Genomic DNA, 25959 nt, shown 5'->3' with positions numbered 1-25959 from the left:
TCTGCCTCCTCAATGCTGAAATCCAAAGTCTGTGCCACCAAGTCCGGCAACAGTGTTTGCTTTTTTAACATGATGATGTCTGGCGCTCAGCACTGCACCCTTCTTGAGATCATGAGGTCACAGCAAAGGTAAGGGGTCAAGAAGAGGAAAACGAGGGTGTGCAGAGGCAGATGGAGAGGGAACTTGTTCTCTGCCATTTGGCTTTACCCTGGTCCCATTCCCTGTCTCACAGCACACACAAGTAGGCATCTACTTAATACTTGCCTGAAGGCCACTGTCAATAGGTTTTTGGTTACCTGAAGTCCAAAGAATGTGAACCCAAGCAGAGAGCTTGCAGGCCTCGGGGGACGCACTCATCTCCAGCACCTGCTGCCTTGCTTAGTTGTGTGGGGACTTCAGGAAACATGATCTTGTCCACTTCGCTCAAGGCGGGGGGAGTGGAAGACTGTTCCAGACCCTTCCTGGACTCAGATCATTTCCACTCAAGGCCTGGCCAATCTATAGCTGCTTCCGTGAGCTTGGAAACTCCAGGTTTCCTTGGGCCTCAGTTTCCCCACTGGTAAGGTGAAGCCCTTGGTGTGGGTCAGACATTGCTGCTCCTATAAGCCTCCTCCTGGCTGGAGCCACGCTGTCTTCAGCTGCCAATGTTGAACAGTTGGCTGGTTACAGAAATCCAGGGAGCTGACTCCTGTGGAAACGGAGAGAGCCTCATGGGCCTGTTCTCTCTCTCCCATTTTTGAGGGGACTGTGTGCTCCTCTCACCCTGTTCCACCCCTCCTCACTGTCCTGCACTCAGGCTGCTTCTGGGCCCAACATTCCTGCCATACAGACCACGGGAGGAAAACCTCCCCATCTCAGACCTCTTCATCTGCATGTTATTCCCCCAAGAGCCTTTGAGAGTCCCAGAGAAGACAATCTACAAGCCTTCCTGGGAAGGTTTCCTAGGTACCTCTAACTTACGTCTCAAGCCACCCACAGTTCCATACTTTTTCTTTGTCTCCACAAACACTCAGCATGGCAGCCCACACCCTGGGCCCTTGTGAGGGAAAGAGTTGTCAGCCTAGTATCAGTTGGAAAAAAAATCTCAGTGACAGTTGCCCACATTGGGTGAGCCTGTGGGAATGTCTGGGCTGGGGTTTGTCATAGTTAATTGATGTGGGAAGGCTCGGCCCACTGTGGGCAGCACCATTCCCTTGGCAGGGGCCAGGTACTAAATAAGAATGGAGAAATCCAGTTGAGCACACAAAAGGAAGCAAACACACATGTGTACCTTTCTCTCTGCTGTTGACTGTGGGTGTGATGCAAACACTGCCTCGAGCTCCTGCCACTGTGAATTCCCTGAAATAACAGACTAGAACCTGGAATTATAGCTAAAGTGAGGCCACTCTCCCCGAAGCTGCTGTTTGTCAGCATGTTTTGCCAACAAGAGAAATGAAACAGGGTAGTGCTCCTGTGACTGTCTTCAGCCCAGAGCACAGACCAGCAGCAAGTCCTGGCAGCTTAGGAACGATGGTGACTTGGCTGCTCCTGGAAGGATGGGTAGGTTCTGTTTTCTGTTTCACTTGGTGATGATCGGCCATAGACCACACATGCTCTTTCTGTTATTCTGCTGCCAAAACTTGTGAGGAGTTAAACAGGACCTACTGTTGCTTATTGGAGAGCATCAAGAATTGATATGAGCCTTCCTCCCACTACCCAGAACACACACATGCAACCACATAAAGACACACACACACACACATATACATGCAAATACACAGTCCACTTAATACAGATACACATATGCATATATATACACACACATAGTCACATACATATAGTTACATACACACCTAACCACACATGCATGCATATACAAGCACATTCACATACATATATATACATATACACACAAACATACATACACATACGTGTACATATATATACACACACATAAATACACAAATACATCACATGCAGACACATATAAACACATACACACCACATACCCTCAAACATATATACAAATACACAGAGAGCCACACACAAACACAGGCCCCACCTACCCACCAACTTCCCTGCTGGAAACAAAGCAGAAAATAATCCTGGCCTGGGATTTGGAACAAAAAACAATGAGAATGTTGGGGGTCTGATTCCATCAAAGGCCACTGTGTGCAGCCTCCCCCATTGCCAGGAGCCAGAGTACAGCCCTCGCCATAGGAAGGAAAGTCCCAAGGATGAGCTGCTGGGCCTCTAAGCCTCTAGGGGGGCTACTAACCCCAGCCTCCACCTGAGAGCTCTGCTGGGACCTGTCTCAAAGCCAATATTGCTCTTGGAGCTTCCAAGCAGTGTCACACTGGGAGATGCTGACAGTGGCCCAGGAGAGGAGCAGGGAGGAGCCATCATCCTGGGAAGGAAAAGCTGAAGAGGTTGCTGGTGCCCCCGCCCTCCTTCCTCTCAGTTTCTTTGCAGCATTAAGCACTGTGGAGCTTGCTGCACGGTCCCAGGTCTGTCTTTCTCTCTCTTTTCCCATTCTTCTCTCACTCTCTTTGAGGCAGGGTCTATGTAGCCCAGGCTAGTCTCAAACCCTTGATTCTCCTGCCTCAGTTCTCCAGGTGCTGCCCTATAACTCTGGCATCATTCTATATAAAGTTCTTCATCATCCTTGAGACACAAGTCCTTCCATGGCAGACAGAGTCCCACCAGAAATCCCTCCGACTTTAATAGCCTGGCAGCACAAAAGATACCTGGAGTCACATCTGGTTTGCCTGCGTGTCTTGGGGCCAGCCCAAACTGGCTCAAGAGGCCTCTTGGGACACTGTGGCTGAGGGTAAATGGTGTGGCCTGAGCCACAACCAACATCTCTGGGCTTCTGTCTCTTCTTTGGGAGGAAGGCAATTGAAGCCACCTGGGAGGCTGTGGACACAAAAGGACAGGAGTCCAGCAGTACTGAGCCCAGCACTAGACAGGACAAGAGCTGGGAGGGCTTGACTTACCTCCTAACCACCTTAAGAGGGAAGACAGGGAGGCAAGAGGTCTCCCCCAGTGGCAGGCTGGCTCTGTGTGTCCCTCAGTCAGCCGCAGGCTGGCACTGGAATAGGCTCCTGGGATCACTACTATAAAGTTACTCTTGTTACATTTGAACCACAGGACAGAAACCTCTATTCTAGGGTCAGGCATCCTGTTCTAAGTGCTTAACTTGTTCTGGAACAGGGGGGCCCACTCAGGGTTCCTTCCAGTACTCTCTGGTCCCAGCTACCTGCACTTGGGCCTTAGAGGGTGGGCCAGTTTGCGTCTCCCACCCACCACGCCTGAAGATCCACAGTGCCCTTTGCAGGCCTGGTCCACACTCGAGGTTGTCTGTTCCCTTTGATGATGCCGAGCTGGGCCAGCTTAGGGTCATGGGAGGAGGTTTCATCACAGCCTGGGACAGGTCCACCCGGAAGTCACTTGCCCTTGGGGTTTACAGGAATGCTGTGCTGTGCTGGGTTGGGGGGTGAGCCTGGGATCTCGCATCGGGCTTCTCCCTCTCAAGGCTTCCCAGACCCACACGTTCACCGTGACTGCTCTCTCTGCACAGTACCACTTGGTCTCTTCCTTAATATCACTTGACACTGTAGACTTAAGTAAAGTTTTAGTTAAAAGGGGGCTTTTAAAAGTCACAGGTGGAATAAAGCTTTCAAACTTCATTTGTCTAAGGTCAAAGATAACTCTAAGAATGAATGAACGTACCGCAGTACCATCTGATTCTGGCAAGAGACCCAAGTCTACATTCTCAACCCACGTCTGTAATTCCAGTTCTAAAGAGCCCAAGGCAGGAGGATTGCCATAAATTCAAGGCCACCCTGATCTACAAGTCTCAGTAAAGTCTCTGCCAATGTAAAGGTGAAGCCTGAATTTGTTTCCTAGCACAAACTGACACACACAGATTCACACACAGACACACACACACACACACAAACACAAACACACACAGACACACACAGATACATACACACACAAACACACACAGACACACACAGATACACACACACACAAACACACACAGACACACACAGATACACACACACACCCAAACACACACATACACACACAGACACACACAGATACACACAGACACACACACACAGATAAACACACACAGACACAGACAGACACACATACACCACACACACACCACACACACATACCATACCACATACACACCACACACACACACATACCATACCACATACACACACAGACACACACACACACATAGATAAACACACACACAGATACACACACAGACACACAGATACACACACAGATACACACAGACACACAGATTCACACACAGACACACAGACACACACAGATAAACACACACAGACACACACAGATACACACAGACACACACACACAGATAAACACACACAGACACAGACAGACACACATACACCACACACACACCACACACACATACCATACCACATACACACCACACACACACACACATACCATACCACATACACACACAGACACACACACACACATAGATAAACACACACAGATACACACACAGACACACAGATACACACACAGATACACACAGACACACAGATTCACACACAGACACACAGACACACACAGATAAACACACACAGACACACACAGATATACACACACAGACACATACACACCGTACACACATACCATACCACATACACACACCACACACATACACACACTACATACACACACACAGAGATAAACACAGACACACATACAGACACACACACACCACACACATATATCATACCACATACACCACACACACACACATAGATAAACACAGACACACAGACACACCCACAGATACACACATAGACACACATGCATGCACGCACACACAGACACACACACACCACACACACATACCATACCACATACACACACTACACGCACACACACACAGACACACACACAGATACACACCACACACACATACACAGAGACACACACAGTCACACACACAGACACACACAGTCACACACACAGACACACACACAGACACACACACATACACAGGCACACACAGTCACACACAGACAAATACACATACACATTGTGTGCCCTTGTCATGCTAGGACAGGGATACATATAAAAAATACATCGAGTGGGGAACACATACACCAAAGGGCCCGCACTATCTGATTCCATGAATGCAGCCACTCAGAACAAGAGGAACTCTATAGAAATGGGACGTAGGTCCTCAGTTGCCAGGGCCTGCCTGCGGGGTGACTATTCACTGTGTGGAGCTTCATGGGGTTGGGGGAACACAAGCCTCCCTAAATCTCCCAGGGGTTCCCCATGCAGCCAAGGTTGGGAACCACCATGCTGGACAATTCAGGGGTACTGAAGGTGGGGATCAGCCTGGAGAGTGAGCACACACATGTTGAAGTTCGAAGTATCGGCAAGCACCTGGGATGGAGAGACCCAGACTGGCTGTCCCATGTCATCACTAACATCAGTGATCTCATACCTAAGAAAGGCACATGTAGCTGTCTCTTGGTGTCTGTGGTTCTAGAACACCCAAAGGATATCGTTAAGCACAAGGCTTCAGCTGCCTTGTGGACCATGCTATTTCACATTCTGTTTGCACCCCCTCCCCCACAGTTTCTTTCAGCCCTGTTACTAATGAGCCCAAGGTAACATAAGCTAAGCAGTTGGTTGTTACACTGTAACTTCTAGAAAGCAACAAGAAGAAAAAACTGTGTATGTTCAGAACAGGTTTCTGTTTGGAATAATTGCTTCAGGATGGGTGATAGACCTGGGAAGTCACCAGCTCTTGGGGGCCAGCCACACTGTGGGTCATGGACAATTGGCCTGTGAACTGACGCTGTATTACTGTGGTTCGAGTTCCCATTTTGTGTCCTTGACTAAGTTCGTTGAGCGCTTTGTATCTGGTCCCCCTTCAGCAAAATGAAGCATCTGAGGACAAGTTTGTAGGGTTGAACTCTCAATGGCTTAATGCCTGCCATGCTATTGGGACTGAGGCAGGCTCCACATAACCATCCAGGGAGTGCTGGCTGCTGGTATTCATGAGTAAGAAGGATTGAACTTGACACTCAGGAATACATCACAGGAATCGCAGGCATCATTTTTTTTTTTTTTTTGGTTCTTTTTTTCGGAGCTGGGGACCGAACCCAGGGCCTTGCGCTTCCTAGGTAAGCGCTCTACCACTGTGCTAAATCCCCAGCCCCATCGCAGGCATCATTAATCCCCCTCCTATCTGCCTTCCTGTTGCCTTGATGAAACACTCTGACCAAAAGCAACTTAAGGGAGGAAAGAGTTTATTTCATCCTCTACTTCCAGATCACAGTCCATCACTGAGGAAAGCAGAAACCACAGAAGAAGGCTGCTTGCTAGCCTGCTTGCTCTCTGACCCATGTTCACCTAGCTTTCTTGTACATCCCAGAACCATCCGCCTAGGCAATGTTGCCGCCCAGAGTGGACTGGGTCCTCCTACATCAACTAGCAATCAAGACAATGCCTCACAAATATACCCACAAGACAATTTGGTCTGGTAAAAATCTCTCAGCTGAGACTCCTTCTTAGGTGTCTGTAAGCTGTGTCAAGTTGATATGTAAAGCTGAGTACGACAATTCCTCCCAGCAGCCTAAACTGTAGTTACATGTTTCTATAAAGCTATATGCTTTGACCATTAAAAATACAAAAATCCTCTTGTGGCTAAACCCGTGAATATGCTGACACCTTGAACAGCACAAGAGTCAAATTTATAATCTAAACTTTACTTTGTCATTTCTTCCTCTTTTCTTCCTCCTCCTTCTCCTCCTCCTCCCCCTCCCCTCCTCCTCCTCCTCCTCCTCCTCCTCCTCCTCCTCTTCCTCCTTCTTCTTCTTCCTCTCTCTCTCTCTCTCTCTCTCTCTCTCTCTCTCTCTCTCTCTCTCTCTCTCTCTCTCTCGGCCAGGGGTGGGGACAGGGTGTCATGTAGCCCAGCCTAGCCTCAACCTCATCCTGTAGCTGAGGCGGCCCTGGAACTCCTGATCCACCTGCTCTACTCTCCAAGTGCTGGCAGTACCAGTATGTGTGCACATAACAGCCAGCTTTTACTGTATTTCCTGTTAGAACTTTGTGAGGTTCTAATTTTATCCCTTCTCAGATACTGCACTTAAAAAAATAGATGCCCTCATGGTGGGTTGGGGAGATGGCTTAGTTGGAGAAATGCTCGTCAGAAAAGCCCGAGGCCGGGGTTGGGGATTTAGCTCAGTGGTAGAGTGCTTGCCTAGGAAGCGCAAGGCCCTGGGTTCGGTCCCCAGCTCCAAAAAAAAAAAAAAAAAAAGAAAGAAAGAAAAAAGAAAAGAAAAGCCCGAGGCCCTGCGTTTGCATCCAGCTCTGGAGAGGTGGAGACAGATGAGTGTCTCAGTGGCAGCTAGCCCACTGATGAATTCTAGCCTTACTGAGACGTCATACTGAGGGAGACATCAGTGTCAACCGTCTCTACATACATGCACAGGCACCTACATTGAATTACCCACATGAGCATGTACATACAACACACACACCTCCACCCACCCCTCTACCACCAGACTGAGCCTAGTCCCGTACTCCCACATCAGTCAAGCCTGAGCAAGAGGGTACCTCCTCGTTCACCCTGACACAGGATCTTGCTGGGTAGACCTGGCTGGCCTTGGGCTCCCTATCTTCTCCCTCGGCCTCACGAGTTCTGGGATTGTAGGCACATACCTCCATGATTGGCTCCTTCTCTTCATGCAGTCTTACCCGACCACAAGAGATGCTCTGGAGACTTTATCTTTTATGCAGCAATATTGAAAGTTACTTTTGGTAGTGCTACACTTCTGGTTGATACTAGAAGTTACAAGCTATTGTTCAGGGTCTGAAGCGATGGCTTGGCCCTTAAAAGCTCCATCAAGAGGCTTTTCAAGCTGCAGAATAACCAGTGAAAACAATCCACAGAGAGCCAAGGACATAGAGGAGCCTGAAGGAAAGAGGGTTTTTCACTTGTGTATGTGTGTGTAGTTTGTGTGCTGGTGTATGTGTGTGTTCACTCGTGTGAGGGAACCTGTGTGTGTGGGCGCATCTGAATGTGTGTGGAGGCCTGAGGTTGACACTAAGAGTCTTCCTCCATTATGCTACATCTTATTCACTGAGGCCGGGTCTCTTGCTTGACCCCAGAGAGCACCCATATGGCTGGTCTTGCTCTGGGTGTCCCCTGTCTCCACCTTCTGAGCTCTGGAGTTACAGGAACTAACTCATCTGACATTTATGTGGGTTCTGAGGACCTGAACTCTGGCTCTCAAGCTTGCATAGCAAATGCCTTATCCACAGAGCCAGCTACCCAAGGAGCTACATTTTAGCAGAAGTGGCAAGATCATTGCAACAGAGAAGTCTCTGCTGCTGCTCCACTTCTAGAGCAACTGCCCAAGAGCAAGAGCTCACCTCCAGCAGGGAGGAGCTAGCCGTGTGCGCCACTTCCAAAGGAGGTCTGCATCTGCCTGCTGCCCGGGATTGTGGGGTTTCCCATGCACAGTGACAAGACACTAAAGGGAAGGGACGCAGTGAACGAGTGTACCCCGGGGGAGGAAGAGGCCTCCCTCAAAGGCGAGGTGCTACAGGAGTGATGGCAATGAGACCTGAGCTCTGTGTGGGAGACTGAGGCGGCATCCATACACCTACAACACAAGAGGAACGAGACCAAGGAACTAAGAGGTGCCCTCGCTTCCAAGAACTCCAGACGGCGGCTCCCAGAGGCTGAGTGAGGTGTGGGATATATAAGGGTCAGCCATGCATGGCGTTTCAGACCTTCACAAATGTGCAGGGTTACAACCCTGCCGCCATCACATGAACGACAACAGTACTAGCTGGAAGACTCTTCCAGACCCAGGTTATAGAGAGGCTTTGGTGGGAACAGGTAATTCCCCCAACAGCCATAAAATTTATGGCAACTCAGCCTTCCAGAAAAGAGGCACTGCCTGCCACGGCTCCCAATTCAGATACTGGAAGCTAAAGAGCTTGTCCATGCTCCCGTCCTATCCTGCTGCGGGAAGTGTCTGCTCCTGCCTCAGAGCATTTGAAGCCAGAGACAACTAAGGCCACACAGAGACTGAGACCCAGGAAGAACGATTGCCTCCTCCTGAAGGGAAGTGGGTTGAACACCGTTCTCTGCTGACCCTTCACACAGAATTTCCATGGTGTGTTCAAAGATTAACAAACAAAAGTGACCATAGGGCCAGCCAGCTAGCTCTGTTAGTAACCAATTTTTCAGAGGATCAGAGTTCGGTCCTCAGCGTCCACGCCTGGCAACTCATGACCAAACCACCTGTAACCCCAGTTCCAGGGGATCTGATGTCCTCTTCTGGGCTCTGTGGACACTCTCATGTCAGACACTCACAGAGACACATAAATAAAAAAAGCTTTTTAAGAAAACGTGACAACAGAATCAGGAGATCTTGGGGGTGACTTAGGTTCTTAAAATCTGGGACTTAAAACATGGACAAAAATAATTTTTAAAAAAGAGAGAGCAGCATTCATAAATAAATGGGGCCATTCCTCTTAGACTTGAAACTGTGACCAATGGAGAAGACGCTAGGGTCAAAGGCGTGACCTCACAAACAAGGACTGAGCCCTGCAGCAAGTGGATATAGTGAAGGCCAAGTTAGGAGAAAACCAAAGGCAGGATATTGAGGGTACTCAGACTGGGACACACAGAGGGAAAAGGCAGAAAAATGTGGAAGAATCTGAAATTTGCATGCTGATGCCCAGTTCTCTAATGTAAGAGTTACTGGTGGTTAGAAAGACAGGAGAAAGCGTGGGACGAAGGAAACATTTGAAGGGAGGATGGTTGGGTCCATGTCACAGCTGGCAGAAAACACAGATGCAAAGAAACCCGGAGCCAAACCCAAACCAAGGCCATGGCACTGAGAGATCTTCCCAAATAGCCAGCGTTAAGATGGACATCATCAGCAGGGAACCATGGGAGTTTGTTAGTGGAACTGTGGTTGACGTAAGCACGATGGCTCCCTCCCTTTCTCCCTGCTTCTCATTTCCCTTTTCCCCTCTTTCTTGGGTATATTTTTATTTTATTACCAGAGAGAGAGAGAGAGAGAGAGAGAGAGAGAGAGAGAGAGAGAGCACTTGTATGTGGTGATCAGAGAACAATTTGCAGGAATCATTGCTCTCCTTCTACGGTGGCTCCCAGGGACCAAACTCAGGTCACCAGGCTTGGAGTTGCCATCTCCTGCCGAGCCATCTCACCGGCCCCCTCTTCTGTATTTTTGATCCCCGTATATGTGCATGACATGCGTGTGTATGTGTACAGACATGTGAGAGTGTGGGCACGCGTTGTGGGAAGACCGCGTTGGTCATCGGATTCCGTCTTGTTTGAGAGGGTATTAAATTACTGTGGCTGTACTGAAGTCAGCCATGTTAACAAGATCTTGGGTTTCCTACGTCTGAAGTTGAGACAAAGACCGTAGCGTGGCCATGATTCCGAATGTTTGCAGAGCAACAGCAGTGTCAGGAATGGACACACAGCAAAAGGGACACATGGGTCAACGAGGCTTTTATGTTTTACAGAACTGGTAAGATGGCAGTGCCTATAGATTACAAGCTGTGTGTATGCCATGTCCTGGGCCAAAATCCCCCACAAAAAAAATGTCAAAAAGCAAGAAACCTCCCAACAAGGCCCTTTCTCCACAGAAACCAGTCAGGACCCAGTAGCCAGGATGAGTAGCCACTGTGGAAACTTGTCACACTCCCAACGAGGGTGGAGGACCCACTCAGGGCAGAACGCAGAGTCAGGCTTCGTGCCTCATGCTTTGCATGGCCAAGGTCTTGGGCTCCTTCCCGGCCTCTCTGGGAAACAGAAGAGTCCGGCTGATCCATCGCTGCTCAGCAGTTCATGGAGGGTGTGGAGAAGCCAGGCTGGCACCGGATGCTGGCGGGAATGTAAAAAGTGCAGTGTAAGAGCGGAGAGTCCCTGTTTTCTTAAAATAGTGGAGGTTGGATTATAAGCTGACCTAGCAGCTGCCCATATGAAACCGGGGGCGTCGGCACACTTCCATAATACCAACGCTCAGAAAGTAGAGGCAGGAAGATGGGAGTTAAAGGTCGTCCTCAGCTACATAGATACAGGCCAGCTTGGGCTAAATGACACCCTGTCCCAACACAATCAAACAGGTAGTGGCATCTGTCACTAGGAAGGGAAAACTCCTACCCACAGGTGACTGGGCTCTTTGCACGAAGTTCTATCTCATTCAAACTCCCCCACCAACCTCCAAGTCTGGAACAGGCTGCAACCACGTTCACTAGAGGTCACAGCAGCGTGGTCTGTCCCTACAGGGTCTGAACTGGGGTGACAATGCTGAGGCCTTTAGCCCCATCTGGGCTTTGCCTCAAATCCCACGTGAGTCCAGAGTGGGGCCCGAGGGCGGGGAGGGGGTACTCGGAGAGGAGTGGGGGCTTCCCTACTCCTTGCCCTGGACTCTCCCCGGCCCAGGAGGCGCGGCCGGGGCGGTTCCACGTGGCTCCTCCCCGCCCCTCGGGATTTAGGTCCTTGCTGGCCGGCCGCTGAGGGGCAGTCGGGCCGCCCGGTCTCCGGCGATCGCGCGGATGGCGGCGCTGGCGGCGCTGGCCAAGAAGGTGTGGAGCGCGCGGCGCCTGCTGGTGCTGCTGCTGGTGCCGCTGGCTCTGCTGCCCATTCTCTTCGCCCTGCCGCCCAAGGTACGGTGGCCCCGGGTCGAGACCCTCCCGCCTTGAGCCTGCCTCCCTCTAGGAGCACCCGCTGGCTCCCCTTCTCCCTTTCTTGACTCTCTCTGGTCTGCCTCTCCTGCGACTCTTCCCCACTTCTAAAGTTTGCGCTCTGACCGCTTGCTTGGTGCTACTGGGGTATAGCCCTTCACGGTCTTTGCGAAGGACAACTGTGTGACCTGTCGTTGGTCACTTAACCTCTCTGAACTTTGGTTTATGTGCCCCTACCCAGAAAGAGGGAATGTGATAAGGCAACATAGGCTCATCGTGAATATAAAGGAGTCAATATATGTCGGTGTCTTAGAACTAAGCCTGGTATGTAGTGAGCGCCTAATGTGTGCTAGCTGCTTTTGCTCTGTAGCAGTTGTTCAATGTTTGGAAAACTACACCTTCCTGAGCACGTCCTAGAGGAAGTGTCACCTGTCCTGTGTCACCTCTGAAAAAAATTCCCTTCAGAGCACCCTCTCTTCACTCAAACTGGGACAACTAAGGCTTGGAGACAGCAGGGGACACTCTCATGGTTGACTCCCGATGGGAACCCCTCTCCCCCGGGGTGCTCACATCTGAGAGCCTTTGCTGTTTCCAGAGTCCAGTGCTGTCAGAGAGAAGGCTGGCGTGAGTTCCTAGGGACTCCAGCACCTGTGCTTAGCCCATCAGGAGTCCCAGAAGGGCATGAGGCCTGTCACACTAAGTGGCTTCTTCCAGAATGGGCTTGGCCATACCCCTACAGTACTGAGTGAGCTAGCCAATGCTCACAAAATAAAGGAGAGGTAGTGGTGTCACTTAATATGTGACACCCAAGAGCGGGCAGCCGAGCCCCAGAGAGCTGCCTGCCGCAGAAAGCCTCCTGTGTGCCTGACAAGGAGTGGTGACCCCAGGCTGGCCATGCACAGCGAGTCCTTTAGTGCTCAGTTATCTAGCCCATCAGACTCTGTTGACATTGAAGAGAGCAAAGAAATGACCTCAGAAGTAGTAGGTCACCCTCGCCAAGGCCGTTGGGGCCCTGAGTGAATCACTGGCCTGGGGGCTCCCAGGCTCCCTTCCTTTTCCAGGTCTCACTTTCCTTGACTTTAAAATGAGATGGTCGTCTCTTTGCCTTTGGGAATCGGTGCTGAAGTTGGTTGGAGCCAGTGTGATGGGCTTGGGGGGAAAAGGTAGAAGGTCAAGCCAGGACATTGGTCTTGTGGCCCACGGAAGTCTGGATAGAGACAGTGGATGCATAGGAACCATATGCCATGGTCACTAAACATGTGGCATTGGACAAACATGGCCTGGAAATCCTTGAGAGTGGCAGGTACCAGACAGGGGGAGAAACTCGGAGGACCAGGGCATCTGCCATTTGGTATGTTATGAGGAGTAATGAGGGCTACCCCGGTGCAGCCCTGGCTTTCTATCTCAGTGATTCCCTCTAGGCCACATGCTCTGTCTGATGTTCTGTGAGTCACTAGTCCAGAAGGAGCTGGTTCATTGTGGAAAGGTGGCTCCTAGCATATACTGTGATTCAAGGTATGAGCTGGGAGGGAAAGTACAAGCCAAGCCTAGAAGTCCCAGTCCTCAGGGGATCTTTTTCCATCACCCCAGGGTTGCCAGCAACTCTGAATAGGAGTCAGGAGCTGTTTTCCACCAAAGACTGTCTCTGGAGATGGAAGGGCATGAGTGGCCGGGATGGCTAGTGGGTGTGGCTGGGATCTCGGGAACATGCTTTCAAGTTCATACCAGCCTGTCTGCTTGCAGGACGGCTTCCCTCCCTCTGATTCCACAAGGAACAAACAGTTGGTCTGCCCCCTGGCCACTGAGTTCTTCACCACCGGGTGACTCTGAGGCTGCTCTGAGGAAGGGTGGCTGGGGACGTTGCAGGTGGGACAACTACAGAATGATGCACAGGTGGTGCACTGAGCAAGCTGCAGTTGGGGCTGGATTGAATCTTAGGGAGCAGTTGGATCCTCCTACGGAAGCCCCCTGCTTCTGAATTTGCCCATAGGTGTCCTCTGGAAAGGCTTGACCTGGGGTGGGGGGCAGTGATCTTTTTAGGGGGTGGTAGTTCATCTGCAAGTCCAGCGTTACCCTTTTTTTTTTTTTTTGTTTGGCTCGTCCTCTTGCCAGTGGGTGGCCACAAGAAGGCTTTACTTTCCCCGTTTGTGGGGATTTGAGATCAGGACTGGATTCTCACCCCCACAGGCCTTCTCTGTGATCCAGACAAGTCACCAGTTCCTCTGGGCTGCTCTCTCAACATAGCTGAGATGCTGTCTGGTTATTTTGGGGGGGGGTCCCATGATACAATAACCATGGACACGTGGGGGCTTTGTGACCTTTTAACTCAATATTGAAGAATGGTAGCGCTCACATTGTCAGATAAGGAAAACTGAGGCTCGGAGACCCTTAGTGATGGATGAACAGGGGCCCTAAGATGAGGGAATGGGGGGGCTGTCTCTGGGCTTGAAGGCTGAGTTTCTGAGCCCCTCTTTCCTCCTTGGTAAGCAACGGCTCCCCATCCCAAAGGCTGTGCATTCTGACAAAGCAAAGGGCAACACAGGGCTTGGGCAGTTGTTGCCATTACAACGACCAGCGCCTTGCCCCTTCCCCACCCCGAGCTTGGCTATCACACCTCAGCTCATTTCACCCCCACAGTGGTCTTAAGAAGGAAGTATGGTGGCCGTCCTCATCCGATGAGGAGATGGAGACAGAGAAGACGAGTCATGTTCCTGACAGCACACAGCTCCTGAGCACCACCCCAGTGCCTGTCCATGCAAGGGTGGGTTCCTCGGTTTACCTATGTGGTTCACATCACCTCCAAGGCCTTGCCCACCACCACCTTCAGGTCTACCGTCTAAAAGGGAAAATGAAAGATCTCTACACCCTACTGTCTTCTCTGTCCCTTTCCCCCGACAACCTTTATCACCAGCCGGCAATCCGTCACATATTAAGCGATGTATCTGTCGGCATGCCATCCACATTCCCTGGAGTGAGGTCAGCTCCAGGAGGGCAGGGTTCTCTGTCCCTACCTCGGTGTCTTCGGCCAGCATAGGGCCTGTTGTGTAGTAGACACTCAGCAAGTCCATGTTGCATAAGAGAACAAAGGAATGCTGGTCGCCAGCCAAGCTCTAGCGGTGCGCTTCTCACAAATCCTCCCGTGACCCTAGTGAGGAGCTCCCATGGTCCTCTCTGCACACCCCATGCGGATCAGACCCAGCTCTGTGAGTTCTGGTGGATGACTGTCGTAGGATGCTTCCTGGGCTGAGACCAAAGTCTTGCTTGTCCCCAGGTCTTTTGCCTTGTTTACCATAGTGTTTGGGTGACAGGGACAGACAAGCTTTTACCTAGGGTCAGCCTGGCAAGCCAGAAGGCATCTGCCCTGTGGATCGTTTCTGGCCTGGATGGAGTAGGGGTGGGGAGGAGGGCAGGACACTGCTGGCTGTTCTAGGAGAGGCAGGAAATTGGGCCTCCCTCTACCCCACCCTAAGCTTCAGGGAACCCTGACCCCAGAGGGCAGGAACAGACAGAAGCCACGCTAGCTGAAAACGTACTCTGAGTCTGGCTGAGAGCCTACTACGTGCGTGGCACATTATATTCAATGGAACCGGTCATACGATACTGGGCAAGGCAGCCTCCTGGGCCCAAGGCAGCAGAGCAACTTGGACATTTGCAGAGGCCTCAAGTCACTTCCAGGTCCAGTCCTGCCCTGCACTGTCTGTCACCTGCCCACCACCTCTCCTCGTGGTGCTGGGATTGGTCAGTGAGCTCTTAGCCACAGGGTGACTGTCATGGAGGAATAAGGTCCTCACACTCAAGGTGCCTGGAAACAGGAGCAGGCTGCCATGCAGTAAGTACCCAGGAAGCCCAGGGCCTGCAGGAGGCAGAGGCATGGAGGGATGAAAGCTGGGACAGGGCTGCAGGTCAAGACTGACCGCTGGTCAGATCTCAGTGAGCTCTGGGACTCAGGGCTGTCCCCAGATGGTGTCTGGCCCTGGGTGATTTGGGGAGGCGAATAGCAGCTTGAAGTGGAGTCCCTCGGAGCAGATGGCTGGAGTGAGCTTGGCAGTGGTGACTTTACTGGGCGAGCGATGGTGTAGGCTTCTCTCTAGGAATCGACGAAACTAGAAGATAGCAATCAGAACTCTCTCCTGCCCTCACTTCTTTGCTCTCTTCCGGCTTACAAGCCGGCTTCACACCTGCCCTGCTGTGTCTGCCTCAGGACCTCGGCACCTGCATTGCCTCTGGAACTCTCTTGCCCTAATCAGCTGCAGCTGGAAGGCTGTGGTTATTGACGGCTTAGGCCCAAGGGCACCGCCTCCGAGGAGTCCTCCTGGATGACCACTTTAAAGATCTTGTTCCTCTCACCCCATAGAACCTCTCTAAGGCTACACCACTTCATTGTCTGCACAGCGCCGTGCACAGTCTGTTGTTTTATTCAGTACCCACACCTCACTCTGGGCTGTGGGCAACATCAGGGCAAAGCCTTGTTTGCTACAGTTCCCCCTGTATCCCTAAGGTCTAGAACTTAGCCTGAGACATGAGGGACACTTGGCAACAGCAGAGTGGGCAGGCTTGGGTTTAAACACAGGCCCTGGTTTCAGAGTGTGTATGCCTCTTAAAACCCCTGGTCACCTCTGAACTGTGGCACATTTGAGCAGAGAACAGCAGCCTCTGATTCTTTAGCTGGGAGACTGAGGTCAGGAGACAGAGGGAAGCCATCCTGGTCTTCCCACAGGGACCCCCAGAACATCCTAAGAGTCCTCCTGGCTAGGTGGCCGGCTGCTCATCCCTTATGGGCACCCCTAGCTCTGGGCCTCAGCCATAGTCCTCTGAGGCCTGACCAGCCTCCCACTTCTGCCAGGTGTGTAAACAGGCCGGCATGGTTCCCGGTGGCTCGGCAGGGAGCTAGATCGAGTGTCCTGACCCAGCCCTACAGGACGGTGCCCTCTACACTGATGAGCTGGGGGTTCTGATACCCCCAGACTCTGAAGACACAGTCCACAGACCAGTGCCAAGCTGCTGCCTCCCATGCAGGTGCACCAGGGTCTTGGGAGGAGACACACGTGGCCGCTCATCCTCTTGGCTGTTTTCCTCCTCAGCCAAGTGGCTCTGTGAGACCCACTTGCTAGGAAAAGGAAACGCCTGGTGCTCCACAGGTGCCTGGTAAAGGCAGAGTGAGGGTCCAGTGTCTGTGGCCTGTGTCTCAGAAACCCACATCAGGTGCGGCAGCAGCCCAAAAGATAAAGACACTGGAGAAGGCCCCTCCAGGCCACCATACCCTTGCCACCCAGACCAGTGGGGACCCACAGTTTCCTGAGGAGGCCTTAATTCACAGGGCTGAGAGGGGCCTCTGTGTTCAGTGTGTCAGGCTTCCTTTGCAGGGAAATGCAAGCACCCTGGAGGCTGCAGGGAGGGATCTTTTCCCATTCCCCAGAAGTCCTTTAAGAGCCACAGCACAGAGTAGTGGGGGTGGCACATGACTTTAATCCCAGCACTCAAGGCTGAGGTGGAGGCAGATCTGTGAGTTTGAGGCCAGCCTGGTCTACAGAGTGAGTTTCAGAATAGCCAGGCAGAAACCCTGTCTTGAAAAACAAAAAAACAAACAAAAAAAGAACTACAGCTCAGGATTCACATGCCAGCTCAGAGATGTTCAGGGCAGCTCCAGTGTGTGTGTGTGTGTGTGTGTGTGTGTGTGTGTGTGTGTGTGTGTGTGTGTCTGTCTGAATGTCTGTCTGTCTAGTGTGTGTGTCTGTGTGAGCATGTCTATTTGTGTACACACACACCTGTTTGTGTGTGTGCACCTGTGTGTATGTGTGTATGTGCTTGTGTGTGGTGTGTGTGCATGTGTGTGCATGTGCACGCATGTGCATGTGTGTGTAGCACACAAAGCACCAGGCATCCCACTGAACTTCCCTGGATAGTTGGTGGCAAGTTAAAACTACTTTGAGGTAGGCCTCACTCCAGTCACGACGGCTATCATCAGGAAATCTGACAACCTGTGGGCTGGAGAGCTGCCTCAGTGGTTAAGAGTGCTCACTACAATTGCATAAATAAATATTAAAAATATTAAAGAAATCTGGCGAAAGTGTTGGAGAGGGTGAAAGAGGAACATTTATCTACTGCTGATGGGTGTACAAATTCATAGGCCCATCGTAGAAACATGTTTGGAAGTTCCTCAAAGGCATTTTAAAAAGAATGAACATTAGACAGCTATTCTGCTCCTGGGGAAAACCCAGAAAACCCCATTCCTGCCATTTGCATTTGGCTGATGGATAGGGATATTGAACACTTATAAAATTAGGGATTGGCTATTCATGGCAGTTTCTTTTTTCTTTTCTTTTTTTAAAAATCTGTCTATTCAGTTTCTTTGCCCATTCTCGCTGGTTGGCAATTCTGTTTCCTTACTATTTAATTTCTGCAATTCTTTGTAAATTCTGATGTTAGCCTGTCTGGAGCAAAGCTGGTAAAGATGGCAGCCTATTCCAGGAAACTCCCTGTGTTGTTTCCTTCTCTGAACTGACTGTTATTTCCACAGAGTCCCAGCTATGGCTACTTGGGGCTGGCTCGCAGACTGCAGGTGCTCTGGTCAGAAACTTCTTGCTGACTCTGCTGCTTTGAGAAGGTTTCCCTTGGCTAGTGTCTAGAAGTTTCAGCATTCAGAACTTAAAATCAAGGTCTTTAATCCACCTCAAATTGATTTTGAGGCAAGGTGAAAGATACGAATCTAATTTCTGTCTCCCGCAGGTGGATGCCTAGTTTTGTCACCCCTGGTCGAACAGGCTATCCTTTTCCCAATGTATGGTTTTACCTTCTTTGTCAAAAAGCAGGCATCGTAGCTTAGTAGGTTTATTTCCGTGTTCCTAATTCTGTCCCGGTCCCTGTCTGATCTCATGTAGCACCAGGAAGTCTTTATCACTGTCGCTCTGTAGTAAAGGTGTGGTAGACCTTCCAGCCATGTCCACCCCTTAGGCCTGCTTTGGCTGTTTGTGGTTCTATACAAATTTTGGGTGTGTGTATGTGTGTTTCTAGATCGGTGAGATGTGACATCAGAATTTTGTGATGCGTGTTTCCATCTACACATAAGCTTTATTAGCATAGCCATTTCTACAATATAAATTCTGCCAATCCAGGTGCCTGGGTCGTCTTCCCATTCTCTAGCATCTTCTGTGATTCCTTTCTCGGTGACTGGACAGTTTGCACTATGGAGGTCTCTCTCATCTTTGCTCACAGGTGCTAACGTTTGGAGGGGATCTGTCTTTGAAAGGGATATTTTCCCAGTTTCTTCCTTTGTAGTAAATATTTAAACTCAGTCAGGGCTTTCTACCTCACCTTCGATCATTCAGTTCCCAGATAAAGGACATGAAAACGTTTATATTCATTTATAGTAGGCCTATAAAGTACTACAGCTGGGCAGATGTCTACCCTCTAAGCTATTAGAATCTACTTCTCTATCAATACCCCCGAGTTATAACTCGACATGTCCCTTCTGGGCCACTCTTAACTCCAATTAGCCATCCCTCATGGCCATGTTGTCATGACTCACCTACACTATGGCCTCTTTCCTCTCTCTTCACCCTCTCTCTCCTCTCTTGTAGTCTCCTGCCTCAGCCCCCAAGCTCCCAAACTGAAGCCCTACCTATCTCTTTTCTGCTCAGACACAGGCTTTAGGCATCTTTGTTGACCAGTCGGGGATAACTTGAAGGGCAAAGTTTCATAGCATCACTTGGTGTATGTGAGGATCTTCTCATTCCTGAGGCAACAAGGGCCAGCATTTAGTGTTACAATACAGACCCAACTACAAGAGTTTTAAATTAAGGAACAAGGCTTGCACGGCAAAGGCTGATAAACGTGAGAATTCACTCCTAGGCCTAGACCTTCAGGTACAGAAGTCAGCATTACAATAGATGCAACGGGCCAAGCTACATCCTCAATGGGGGGACCTACTTGGAATGGGATGTCTTCCCTAGTTTCTTCCTCCAAGAGCACAGGAGAGATAATATGTAGGGAATGTGGCCCTGCCTGGGCAACATGTGACACAGGGAACATTTCCCCCTCAGCCTACCTCAGCTGTCCCTTGTCACCTCAGTGCCACACAACTGCTGCAAGGTCACCTGTGCCAGCCTCGGGTCTGTGGATTCCTCTATTAAAGCTCTGAGTCACAGCCTCGGTTTACAGCAGCTCAGTGTCACTCATGAAGAACTGGGGGTGGGGGGGTCACTGTCTTCCTGGAGAAGTGTGGGTGGGGAGAACGAGACCACTATCTTTTGGGGACACATCACACGCCAAGACCCCAAGCTACTCTTTAGCCTCCCTCACTCGCCACGGCAGCTCTGTTCAGAAATGGGTAAACTGAGACACAGGGCAAGTTCAGCACCTCCTCTGTCCACAGGTACGGTCAACATAAGATAGAGCTGTGGCTGAAGCTCATGGTCTATACCCACGGGCTTCAGGCCTCCGAGGTGGGTTCGGCCGCCCTATGTGCAATGCTGGGTAAAGCCCTCTGCAGTCGGTGCCTTTGACTCCTCACACTGGGAGGGTCTGGTAGAGGAAATGAGAGGATGACCCTCAGCAGAAAGGGTTCTATGGGCACTTCCTCCCTGGGTGGCTCTGCTTGGAGGGTCAGCAGAGCTGAATGCAGGTTCAGGCCCAGAAGTCACCAACAGAGTGGGTAGTGGCTCAGGAGGCCACTATGGTTTCTCTTGAGTGCCTGTCTCAGTGCCTGAGAGATTTTCTTGGTTGCTTCTGGTTCCACAAAGGGGAAGGAGTTAAAGGGAGTGGAGAAAGCTCCCATCCTTTTACCCCTAGCTCCCCAGACCAACAACTAACAGCTTTCAGGAGAGGGAGAGGGAGAAGGAGGAGGGAGTGGGGAGAGAGGGAGGACAGGGAGGGAGGGAGGGAGAGAGAGAGAGAGAGAGAGAGAGAGAGAGAGAGAGAGAGAGAGAGAGCATAGCTGGGTGGTAGAAGGTGGAACAGGCTTTCCTTTGTTTTCTACTCCACTTCAAGGGAGGCACCATCTAGCTCCCAGGAACCCAGAAGGCAGAGGGCTTGAGCCTGGAGATGATCAGGGCAAGGAGTGCTGGGATGGCTCTACTTCACAGCCCTTCCCTTCCCATGATCCTCTGGGCCATGAGTCACCCAAGGCCTGCTACTCCCACTAGGCCGTTTTCCTAATGACAAAGCTAGACTTCCTAGGAGATCAAAGAACTAACATGTGTGGCAGGGCTGTTCCCCCAGGGCTCCGGGCAGGCACTGGGGCCACCCTGCACTCATCAGCAGACATGGCCATCTAAGGTACAGAGATGTTCCACATTATACAGCTGGCTTAAAACCCGGCACTTAAACCCAACTGCCAAGCCTAAGCTCCCTTCTCCACCTCTGACTGCCTACCTATGTCAGTTCTGGTCTTCATAATACCTTGCTTCTGGAGAACCCCAGAGACTTCCAGAGTCCTAGCTTGGAGTGTCAATCATTCCCCGGGGCAGGAGTCTTCTGTGTCCCTGCCCTGTCCAGCACAAATCCCCCTTTCACAGCATCTTCCAGTGCAGCCATCTAGAGCTAGATTGAAACCGTACCTCCAGGTAATGGATAAGAAACACTACTCTGAGCCTTAGTCTGCTCATCAACATAATGGACCCATCTTTCCAGGATTCACACAGTCGAACTGAGGACAGATTCCAGAGCCCCTGGCTGGGGTTGAATCCAGCCCAGCTACTTGACTGTGCTGTCATGGCTGTGATAATCACCCTGTATGCTGTCTCTGGCCTAGCCCTCCATGCCTCAGTCTCCCCTTTAGCATGAGGGAACGTGTAGACACCTCTGCTGATCCTGCTGCCATCCGGAAAGGAAATGAAAGGGCACGTTGAACCTTTTCTGCTGAAGGTGTTGTACTGTGGACTGAGCAGGACCCTGCCTCCCATGAACTGGTGCATCCTGTAGAATCATTTCCGGCCCTGTAGAATCACTTCCAGGGTAGATATGGGCTCCAGCAGCAGGTGGCATGGTGGTTCGTGGCAATCCTGTTCTTCTGTTTTCTGGATGTTTGAATTTGGGAAAGTGCCTCAGTTTCCCTATGCTGTAGTTTCCTCCTACATGAAATGAAAAGACTGCTGGGAAGGAGCTCGCAGGGATGAGGGGAAGCTTGGTTTGTGTTAAGAATCCGAAAGAGCAAGGCGCATTAGAGGTGCCTGGGCCGCCATCTGTGGTACTGAGGACTAGTCTGGATATTTGAGTCCCACTAAGCCAGTGCCTGGCGTCCTGGAGGGGGCTTTAATGGAACCTGGGACTCATCCTCCCTGAACCCTCTGGCCTTTCCTCTTCTCTTTGCTAAGGCCCTGGGTTCTTGAGGCCACCCCTTTATTTCCCTCTAAGCTGGAATAAGGCTCGTCTGCCCTAGTGGGGTGTCTGGAAGGTCAAAGAGCTGTCTTGCTGAGAAAAACCTCAGTGGCTAGCCCCTTGTCCTTCTTTTCTTTGGCTCAAAGCCCAGGGCCCTAGAAGGGGAGGGGGGTTTATGAGTAGGAGAGGTTGTCTGAGATAGGGTCCCATGTATCCCAGGCTAGTCTCGAACTTCCTATGTAGCTGAGGATGAGTTTGATCATCTAGCCTTTCTGCCTCCGACCCACTGGAACCCCAGTAACAGAATAGGACAGTCTAGATGGATTTGAACCTCATCCAACCAATACCTTAGGCAGGGTTCCACCCAGGCCAGAGAAGGTCTCCTGACAGGTTCGGGCTGCCAAATGTAGATGCCTCTTCTGGTCCCATGTTTAGAGTGGACGGAATTGCAGGACAGTTGGGGAGACTAAGGCACAACCAGGGGAGGAACTGCCCAAGGTCATATAGTGAGTCAGCTTCTTTTCCCAGAGGGACACAGAAGTGTGCTCTAGGGTTGAGTCAGGCTGCTGGGGGCTCCTGATCTGGGGCCATTCCTGAGTGGAGCCTGCCTGCCTGCCGGCTTGTGAATGATTAGTGAAGCCTGGGCAGCCGGAGAGTGTGAGATGCCCCCGGAGTACTTTTAATGAATGGCTCTGGGAGCTTTAACTTGTCAGGACATCTGTTAATGAGTCTAGGGGTCAGCGTTGTGCTGGGTGGGGGCAGGGGCACCATCCGCAAAATCAGCTCTGCAGCCCCCCTCCAGGCTCCCCTGTTGCGATCCCAGCGAGGCCTAGCTGCTTTCTGGGGTCCTCTAAGTCAGAGATTGAGAACCCGCGTAGACTACCCAGTTGCTGGTACTCTGACAGCAGCTTCCTGCATACTCTCATTCATAGACAGACACGGGGAGGCTCAGAAGGGACAAATGCTTGCCCCAAAGCTCTTGAAGGCTGGGAGCTGTGGCACAGAGTCTGTGCCTAGGGCTGAGTGAAGCCTCCTGGCCTTGTCTCTGGGCCTCTGAGGCCTTCACAGGCCCCTTGTTTACAAGTGGAAGCCTCTGTCTAGCATGCTTCTTGGCTTTGTGGACCACGTTTCCATTACGTTCTTGTTTGTGTTCCTAGGCTAGGACCTGTCCCCAGGCCAATGAAGGGCCAAACTCCCTTCCCCCTCAGTCCCTGTGTCTGAATGGCTGTCACCATCACCCCTCAGAAAAGACCCCATGTCTCTTGGGGATCTCTGAAGGAAAAGCCTGAGGCCTTCTTTTGTTTGGCTTTGTTTCAGACAGGAGTCTCATTACATAGCCTAGGCTGGCCTCAAACTTGGCACCTTACTGCTTCAGCCCCAGAGTATTGGAACTGTAGGTGTGGTCCACCGGGTTGGGAAAATGCAGTGCAAAAGGCAAGAAATGCAAACCCAGAGCCAGGGCCATTCTGTAGGAAGTGGTGCCACATTTGTAATGTGCAAAGGTCGCTGACTCTGGGCTATGCTCGGCTTACAACAGTGGAGCCAGGAGGTCGAAATTCTTTAGGAAAGAGTTAAGTAACAGAGGCAAGATTTGAACCCAGGCACCATGGCACTGGATACCACCCTATAAGCTCAGGTTCCTGTGTCTCACTCTCTGTCTCAGTTCCACACCTACAGCTGTCTCCACGGTCCCACACTTGCTTCATGGGGGAGTACCTGTCTTCCCGGCAGACTCCTCTGTATGGAAGTAAGATGTCCTTATTCCTACCCATCTGTTTGCAAACAGGCTCAGGTTCGGCCAAGGTTCCACCCCACAGTCAGAGCACCTCAGCCTGACACTTCAAACCCTGTGTTGGCTCCTTCCCTGCTGGAGCCCCAAGTTGAGGGCCTCCCAGTGGCTGTGCCTTCCCAGAGCCTAAGGAAGCCCCAAAGAAGCAGGTGCCACCATGGGCAGCTGGTCCCCAAGGCTTGCCCGGCTCTCTACCACCACCCCGGTCACTGTCCACACACACCCTGACAGAGGTCCCTGCTGTGGCCTAGGGGGAAGCTGGTGAGGGGAAAGGAGATCTTAGTGGGGTTCAGTGTCCCGTAATCTCCCGCCCTTGGCCATTTCCTTCTCTTCCTTCACGGGCAGAGGGGCCAGCCTGGAGCAAGGGGGAAAAGTCACCTGGGGCTGCCTGGAAATCATTCCCCAGCTCAAAAATTAACCTCCTGACACGGCATTTTCTCCCCTCCCCCTGCATGCTTCGTCTGAAGACTTTAATCTCTGTGGCTGGCGAGGTGCGGCCTAAGCTCAGAAGTCGGGTTTTCTTCAGTTAAGGGGTTACAATGCTTCCTGTGGGAAGGCCAGATCCTGCGTGCAGAGTATGTCAGAGTAGCCCTGGCATGACTTTGGCCGAATCAAGGACAATAACCAATTGACAACTCTGCCCTTCTTCCTAATCAGGCTAGGATAAGGGTTAGCCCAGGATACCCTGAAGAGCAGATTGAGGAAGGGGCTGCCAGGCAGGGGCAGGGGCAACATTTGTGCTCTAGTACACAGAGTTGTATGCCTGGGATCCCAGAGAAGAAGAGGCAGGGGGATTAGGAATCCAAGGCCACTAATGACTCCAGAGGAAGTTTGGGGCCAGCCTGGGCTACACAAGACTCTTGGCTCAGAAAGTCAACCAATCCACCAGGTGAGCTGTCATCGGGATTCTTTCTCACCAGCTGGAGTGGATTGCTGGTTTGCTGTCCATAATCCGTCCTCCCTCCAGCCCCAAGGTCCGTGCAGGCAGAGCTCTGTCTGGCTTTGCTTGTCTCTGCGCTCAGGTATCGGGTATGGTATCAGTAGATACCAGCTGCAGGGATGAAGGAATGCTTTAAACCAGGCCATGCAGGCACTCACGGGCAGGGCACAGTGAATGGTGGGGTCAGCACAAGAAAAGCCACAATCCCTGCAAAGATCAGACGTGCTTCTGTGATTGTGGTTATGGAGGAAGAACATTCTTTGTAGGGGGAACAGAGGGTAGCTTAGAGCCAAGACCCCAGCGTCTCAAGGGCCATAGGAAAGGGTAGAGGTGAGAGTAAAGGGGTGGGGAGCTCAGGCCCTTAGGGACAGAAAGTGCTGCTGTCAACTCTGTACTGTGTAGTGAGGATGTGACCCACTCGCCCTGTGCCCACCGGCACCTGAATCCCAAGAGACACTGCAAAATGCTTTTATGTGGAATTTCACGGTATTAAAAGATTCGCTCATATACAGCCACCCAATTAGACAAGATGGATGAAGCAAAGAAGTGCAGACCGACAGGAGCCGGATGTAGATCGCTCCTGAGAGACACAGCCAGAATACAGCAAACACAGAGGCGAATGCCAGCAGCAAACCACTGAACTGAGAACGGGACCCCCGTTGAAGGAATCAGAGAAAGAACTGGAAGAGCTTGAAGGGGCTCGAGACCCCATATGAACAACAATGTCAAGCAACCAGAGCTTCCAGGGACTAAGCCCCTACCCAAAGACTATACATGGACTGACCCTGGACTCTGACCTCATAGGTAGCAATGAATATCCTAGTAAGAGCACCAGTGGAAGGGGAAGCCCTGAGTCCTGCTAAGACTGAACCCCCAGTGAACTAGACTGTTGGGTGGAGGGTGGCAATGGGGGGGGTTGGGAGGGGAACACCCATAAGGAAGGGGAGGGGGGACGGGGATGTTTGTCCGGAAACCGGGAAAGGGAATAACACTCGAAATGTATATAAGAAATACTCAAGTTAATAAAAAAAAAATAGCTAGATGTAGTGATTCATACCTGTAAAAAAAAATGTGAATGCTTCACTCCTTCTTTAAATGAGGAAAAAGAATACCCTTGGCTGGGAAGGGAGAGGCAAAGATTAAAACAGAGACTGAAGGAACACCCATTCAGAGC

At 51.2% G+C, this 25959-nt stretch overlaps 1 protein-coding gene across 1 annotated transcript in view; it reads left to right on the top strand.

Moving 5' to 3' along the window:
- The first annotated feature begins 11585 nt into the window (after positions 1–11585).
- Slc13a3 (solute carrier family 13 member 3) overlaps positions 11586–25959 on the top strand; it is a 63550-nt gene continuing 49176 nt past the window's right edge. The window contains 1 exon segment of the mRNA NM_022866.2: positions 11586–11724. Coding sequence (NP_074057.2) covers positions 11614–11724 — 111 coding nt within the window. The 5' untranslated portion in view covers positions 11586–11613.

This window comes from Rattus norvegicus, chromosome 3 (genome assembly GCF_021556685.1).
Source record: "Rattus norvegicus strain SHRSP/BbbUtx chromosome 3, alternate assembly SHRSP_T2T, whole genome shotgun sequence".
NCBI classification, from domain to species: Eukaryota; Metazoa; Chordata; class Mammalia; order Rodentia; family Muridae; genus Rattus; species Rattus norvegicus.
Note: the sequence above shows the minus strand (reverse complement) of the source record. Positions and strands in the feature narration are given on the sequence as shown.